The sequence below is a fragment of the Morone saxatilis genome, unplaced genomic scaffold (assembly GCF_004916995.1).
Source record: "Morone saxatilis isolate NCDOM2014 unplaced genomic scaffold, NCSU_SB_2.0 Contig1, whole genome shotgun sequence".
Classification (NCBI taxonomy): domain Eukaryota; kingdom Metazoa; phylum Chordata; class Actinopteri; family Moronidae; genus Morone; species Morone saxatilis.
Window position 1 is genome coordinate 21370064 of NW_023339651.1, and position 6817 is coordinate 21376880.

General features: G+C 39.6%; 2 protein-coding genes across 2 annotated transcripts in view; one reads left to right on the forward strand and one right to left on the reverse strand.

The window, feature by feature from the left end:
• Positions 1-5512, reverse strand: part of naglu (N-acetylglucosaminidase, alpha) — a 9385-nt gene extending 3873 nt beyond the window's left edge. The window contains exons 1-4 of the mRNA XM_035657962.1: positions 4371-5512; positions 2756-2903; positions 2201-2347; positions 823-908 (exon numbers count right to left, since the gene is read on the reverse strand). Of these exons, the coding sequence (XP_035513855.1) occupies positions 823-908; positions 2201-2347; positions 2756-2903; positions 4371-4783 (794 nt within the window). The 5' untranslated portion in view covers positions 4784-5512. The remainder of the gene's footprint in view (positions 1-822; positions 909-2200; positions 2348-2755; positions 2904-4370) is intronic.
• Positions 5513-5592: 80 nt separating this feature from the next.
• Positions 5593-6817, forward strand: part of LOC118325342 (C-reactive protein-like) — a 2308-nt gene continuing 1083 nt past the window's right edge. Inside the window, exon 1 of the mRNA XM_035657973.1 lies at positions 5593-5739. Within this exon, the coding sequence (XP_035513866.1) occupies positions 5682-5739 (58 nt within the window). The 5' untranslated portion in view covers positions 5593-5681. The remainder of the gene's footprint in view (positions 5740-6817) is intronic.

Sequence of the window (6817 nt, forward strand, 5' to 3'; positions counted from 1 at the left end):
TTCAAAACTCAGCTGCACGTGTGTTGACTGCGACCAGAAAGAGAGCACACATTACACCAATTTTAGTCATTTCAGTCTCTGCACTGTCTACCTGTTTGCTTCAACTTTCCTTTTTTTTCCTTTTTGTTCCTTTCTTTTTATTGGTTTGGGGTGTTTGATTGTGTGAAGCACAAATTAGAATTCTCAGAGAAGCCAGTAGAAATGCTGTAGATGGTCATATATTATCTACATGCATATACAGCCTATTAATGATCAAATTTACAATTGTTGTGGTTGAGAAATCGATGCACAGCAATGTTAATTGTATGTGTAGCGAACACTAGAGAAAATTCATTTTCTGTAAAATTAAATAAATGTGACTTTATTTGAACTGTTACATATAGGCTGTAGCCAAATTAATGTTACAGTTGGAGGAAAACTGTGGTAAACTATTTTCAGTTCGCCGCAGCTCCGCTCTACTGAGACATCAGTGGAAATATCAGCTGTGGTGAGAACAGCTAAAGTGTCCGATAAAGACTGACTACCGACTTGTAATGAACCTGAGACACTTCATCATGAACCCTGCATCATTAAAGGAGGAATAAAACTGGGGTTTAATGCGACAATACTAGGCCTTCCGATAAAAGATGTGACCATTTGTGAGCTCTCCTTAAAGAGAGTGGGAATCCAGACATTTTTTTTGACACACCTGTGAGTGACTCTGAGTTCAGACACTGAGGTTGCTACTAACTAAGCCGCTAATCATCAATGTTAAGTCTCTGATACCTTGTGAAAAGAGCAGTATCATTCAGAAAGCCTGAAACATTAACAAGCATGAGTCACCTGAGGATTCCCTTGGGAATGTTCCCAGAGAAGGCTGGCAGCACAGGAACCATGCCAAAGGATCTCATTCGCTCCAAGATTTTAAACTGCAAAAAGAAAGGAAATGTCTTGTGACAGGATTTCATTCAAATAAACAGATGATCTCTTAGTTACAATAGAAAGCAAAGACAGCAGTGTAATTATGACCCAAACTGTCTGTTATAAAACAGACATCACAGTTTATAGACCACTTCCTGCCTTAACAATGAGGAATTGTTAGCAACATTTCAGGTGCGTTGATCTTTTTTTGTAGTGATGATGTATCATTTGTGAATGAGTCTGCTCTATGAGCACATCACACCAGTGTTACAAACCTAGTATGTAATTAAAGTTACCAATAATGTTATGAATGTAATATTGATGTGAGAAATTAGTATCTATGCTTTAATGGGCAATGCAGCTGACCAAAAGCTAGCTAGCTCAATGTTACGTTCCTAATATCTATGTGCTAAACAGCTAATACATAGCTGTTAGGCCACAAGGCGCACCCAGACCCTGTTGTAAGCAGTTCTTGGTTCTAGACCAGCAGTGTTGGTTCTAAGCTGGAACCAGATTTCCTGACTTAGAGATGGTTGGTTTGGTTCTTGAAAGGCAAAGAAGGTTTGAGATTAGGCACTGGCTCCAAACCAGCCCATGAATGTTTCACTTTGGTAATAACATTATAATGCACCGGCTGCCAGCATACAAAACATAGTTCAATATAAATAAAAATGTGTAAATGTACTTGCATTACTTAAGGTTTTTATACCAAGCATAATGTAAAATGATGGCATTCTGATGATGGTAAATGATATGGTTTTATATAATTACATAGAATAATTTGATAGTGATATATGTGCACACATACCAACCATAGGTCAAAATATTGTCAACTTTGGCGGAATTATAAAAGCCAGAAGTTGTACTAAATGAAAAGACGTTTGGGAGCTGAAAGCCGGCTCTTATTACTGATTTGAGCCAAATGATCTGGATCACTGAAATTGTTGTAATTGTAGCAATGTGCTTCAAGAAGTATTACTTTTTCAACTATAATGTTATCATAAACAATAGGAAATGCCTCAATAACTACAAAAATAAGACCCAAGTTGTGATAAACTGAAATTAACCTTTAAGAACTCCAAGTCCTGTAAAACTTCCAGTCACAGTGTAAATGATGTTTATACTTCAATTTCAAAATACTGTTCAATCTGATGGTTTGTTTATTGTAAAATATGAATAGTGCAGTCTACATGCTGCTTTCAGCCCATTTATTCCTACACTGTGATGCCCAAGTCAGAAATGTCCTGATCCTACACATAGTGGCTTTAAACTGTATTGACGAGCATGGAGGTTTCAGTACTTGGAGGTAGAGCTGGTTCACGTGCCAGGACTGCGGCAGAGGCCCTCCAAACTGGAACATGTTTCCCATACGGTTCCAGGCAAGAAATGCTGGGCCAGAGAAGAACTCCTCGATCTCCGACTGGTTTAACCCAAGAGCTCTGTAAACCTAAAGGAACAGAAAAAGTTAACAAGTTGATATTCACATGCTGCTGTGCATGTCAACTTATGTTTTGTCATTCAAAGGTCACATTAGAGAAGTTAGAAGTTTCTCTTCCGGCTCTTGTCTTAATGACCCCCATCTCCTGGAATTGCTTCCTCTTTAATTGTATCTTCCTCATCTTATTGCTCTGAGAATAATCCATATATCTTGATGAACTTGCTACAAAAATAAATCTACTTCTCATCTAAGTCAATATGTAGCAATTTTCTGCCCACCATGGCTATTTTAGAAGCACAGAACTATTTGCTGTTACATCTGTTCCACAATATGTATATATACATACATACATATACAGGATTTTTAACAGTGTTCCTGTGGTTTAATGTAGATTTTGTACAGAATATTTGCTCACACCTCTTGCCACAGAGCTTCTTGGCCAGTAAAAGCCAGCGGCAGATTGATTCCATTGAGCGCCATCCAGTCGATCTCTCTCTCCCATCTCGGCCAGTCCCACCACACAGTGGAGTAGCTAAAGGTGCAGACATTCTGGTAATACCGGAATCTAGATACAAACAAAAATAGATTGTTTATTATAAAATGAATAGCTGAAAAATGTATTGTGTTCAAAGGAGATCATATACCAAATAAAAAAAAAAACAATAAAATAAAAAATAAAGCTATAAGACAACCAAGAGAAACTAAATGACAAAAATATTTGCATTAGGCTAAAAAAATGCAGTGTTATATTCAACTGTAAAAAGCCAAATAAGTGCAAATAGGTATTCTGCTTTCCATTTTTGTCACAGTGGCACCTAGTCCTTGTTGTGTTTCTTGTGTATTATCACAAGATTTGAGTCACAGAGCAGTGTCTGAGTTAAGAAATCTCAATATTATATACTGCTCCACGTTGGACGTCAAATGAGGGTTATGAGGGTTAGAGTAAGTGCGTTTCAGGCTGAAACCTCTTGCATCTGGAGAACAAAGACAAAACACAAAATGTGTCACTGTCCAAAGTGAGTTAGTGGGAGGAGTCGGGGATCTAACCAATAACTTTCCGAGTGGCAGTTTCATTACAGTAAAAAATATTTATGGCTGGTACTTTTTGCTCAGTTTCCATGCCCATCTGATAAAAGTCACAGTCCTCCCTTATAAGTTATAGTCATGGGAAAACTAAGCCATGCCATTCTTGCCGTGGCTTTTTCAATCTAGCTACTGTGCACATGACATAACTGGGGCGAGCTGATGTGGGTCTAATGCACAACAGATAATTGAAAGGAAGGGTCCTTTAAAGGGCCCGGCTGCGGTACAAGTGTCCATAGTGCTCGCAGTAGACAATGAAAAATAATGTGTGACAACACTTCATTTGTCATGCACCCATGGGTTTTGCTGTGCTGTATTGCAGTGGAGGGGGTTACATCATGCCCCCCAAACACTGCCATGATAGAATTCAAACAGAGACATATCATTGCATCCTCTTTCCTAAAGTTTGATAGCGCCGTCATGAAAATGCTTTGTGGGCAGCACAGAACAACTTTTTAGATGTTTTGAGCAGCCGATACAATCCGTCCCCGCACCCTCACTCTCTTTGGGCTAACTTTTAGCCAAATAAATAATAATGAATTGAAAGTATTCACAATTTTTCGTGGGACGCCAAGGAATACCCTCAAGGACCCATAGGGGTCTCCGGACCTCGGGTTGAAAATCACTGGTCTAAAGGCTCCTCCTTAAAGAAAGTGACTAAAGACATGAATACGGTATTGTGTTAAGTTCGATATGCACAGTGTAGTCATTTAGCTAGCAGTAATTAACGAACTTCAGAAAAACACTCGAGCGCAGTGAACCGCAGCTCGCGCTCGACCCCCACATCGTTTTCCAGAAGGAAACAAACTTTGTTGCCCATTTCTACGGAATATCAATGACATAAGCTCTGCTTGATGTACTGGATGTATGCCGAATTAAAAACCTGGTGACCATGGTTCTTTTAACCGTGAATAGCTTCCCCAGTATAGTAACATTAAGGGTCACTAACCTATGCTGTGTGTTGATGCGCAGGACGCCGGTGAGCTTTGGGAGGGGACTGGGCAGATCCAGCTGGTCACCAGACCAGGAAACATGGCAGTTGCAGAAATATTTCAAATAGTTGTAAATGCCAGAAGCCAGGGCCACTCCAGTGCTGCCTGTAGCGACTATCTTATTGTTTTTAGTGGACCTGAGCTCACACACATCCAGGCTGTCGTTGGAGAGGCTCCTGTTGACTGACACAATGAACTCCGTGGATCTGTTCCCCAGCAGGCGTTTCAGCAGCTCGACAACAGCTCTCCCCTGCGACTTGTCGCTGGCTTTCGGTTTGATGTGGTCTAGAGTAGGAAACTTACAATATGCAGTCACAAAAAGACAGAACACGACGACCAGAACCAGGTTACAGCCGCTTCTAGGTGACATTTTGATCCCCAGTCAAATAAAGCCAGAGTTTCCCACCGTAGCACAGGTTTAAAAACAACTTTATTTCCCCATTTGCATATAACCAGGAAGCGCTGGGGGTTGAAGGGTTGCTGTCCAATCAGAGAGATAGCTGCTGCCTCGACTATGACTCACAGCCAATCAAACCAATTTCTATGAGAAGCCACTGGAAGTCATGTGATCAACCTGTCATATGATGGGAATATTACAGAAGTAGCATGATGTCAGATACAAGCTGGATGTCATATGATCATGTAATGGAAAACACTAAGTGAAAATCTTGTGTGGATCATTGAGTGAACTGCTGAAACAAATCCACCAGAAACACATGCAGGACAAATGGCTCATGTATTTGCTTTGTAAAGCCTTCAGGCTGTACAGGCTCTTCCACTTACTGCTTACATAGGCTAGTTGTAATGGCTGCTCAATAACCACAAAACACACATGCATCAGGTGACACCTCTTACATAACAGCTGATATCATAAAATTAAATCTGCATACAGTGCCAATTTAAAGATCTTTACCGAGATCACAGACTTCTAATATTGTATCTACGGTGTTAATTGGTTACATGTATTGATTAAATGTAATTAATTATGTGTCCCTGCAGTAGATCCTCCCAAATGTTACACACTGGACCTTTAATATACCGATTAGAAAAATGAAAATGAGATTGGGAACTTCCCTCCCCACCACACAAACACCCACACACACTTAGGCAACTTTAGTCTTTGTCCCTCAATAGTGAATCAATAGGTGAAATGTTGGAATAAACTTTTTTGCAATTGGTCAGAAACTGACTCCACCTCTTTTAAAATATTTATCAAGACAGCAAAAGTCCTATTTTTGAATTATCTGGAACTCTGACATCCAGGAAACATGGAACAGCTTATCTTTTTACTGGCCTTGCTCTGCACTGCTCATGCTGCTCAACAAGGTGAGACTGGCAACAACAGAATAGACAGAGCACTAAGTAAAAAATAGGTGTAAAGATGTGTTTCTGATCTGGAAGTAAAAGCACTATTTGTTGTATGTTCTGTCTGCTTCTGTGGACTGGATCACGTTAAGGTATGAAATTCCTAAACCAAGTTGCTTTTTCGACATATGTGCTTTTCAATAAAATATTTGACGAATATTACTTTTGCAAAGCTCCTAATATCTCTGTGATACTTCTGAGGCTGCAGTTTGTGGTTGCCTTAAATTGGATGGCATTATATAGAAAGGTTTCTATAATTGCTGTAGATTACAGAAAAGGAACCCCTGGATTAAACTACCTATAAAGTATCATGTAAAGCAGTAAAATGCAACATACACATTAATGCAGCAGTAATATTAATCCAAAACATCAGATATAATAGTGAAACACTGACAGGGAACATTTTACTGCACTATGATTCCTTTTACTTACTAACTTACTTAAGTATATTTTGCTAACAATACTAGGGATGCACGATATGGTATCGATTTCGATGATTAATTGTGCGACCCTAGACAATACGTATATATTTTACTGAAGTAAGGTTGAATGTATGGCTTTTACTCATAGTGGAGTATTTTCAGTGTGGTATTAGTACTTTTACTGAATGATCTGAATACTTCTTCCAGCACTGTCATGTTTTTGTGATATCTGTTTTTAATAGACCATATTCCTTTATACCATATTAATATTTAGACATTGACCCTAAAAGAATTTTAGACAGTGGTACTTTTGAGTACTCTAACCTCCTGTACTGTGTTTCATCGTGTGTTGCTACTGTGTAAACAGTACAAGCCATTTAGACATACACTGTGCAAAGAGTGAAGCTTTGGTTTCAGATGTGGTGGGGACATAAGGATGTCAACAATTCAGCTCAATTCAGGGGTGCCCTGATAGCTCACCTGGTGCCCAATGTACTAAGGCTGAGTCCCTGCTGCCGTGAACATGGGTTCGACTCCAACCTGTGGCCCTTCAGGGTGTCATCCTCTCTCCTTCCCTAGGGCTGGAGGGCTGCTAGCTTGTGACACAGCACATACTG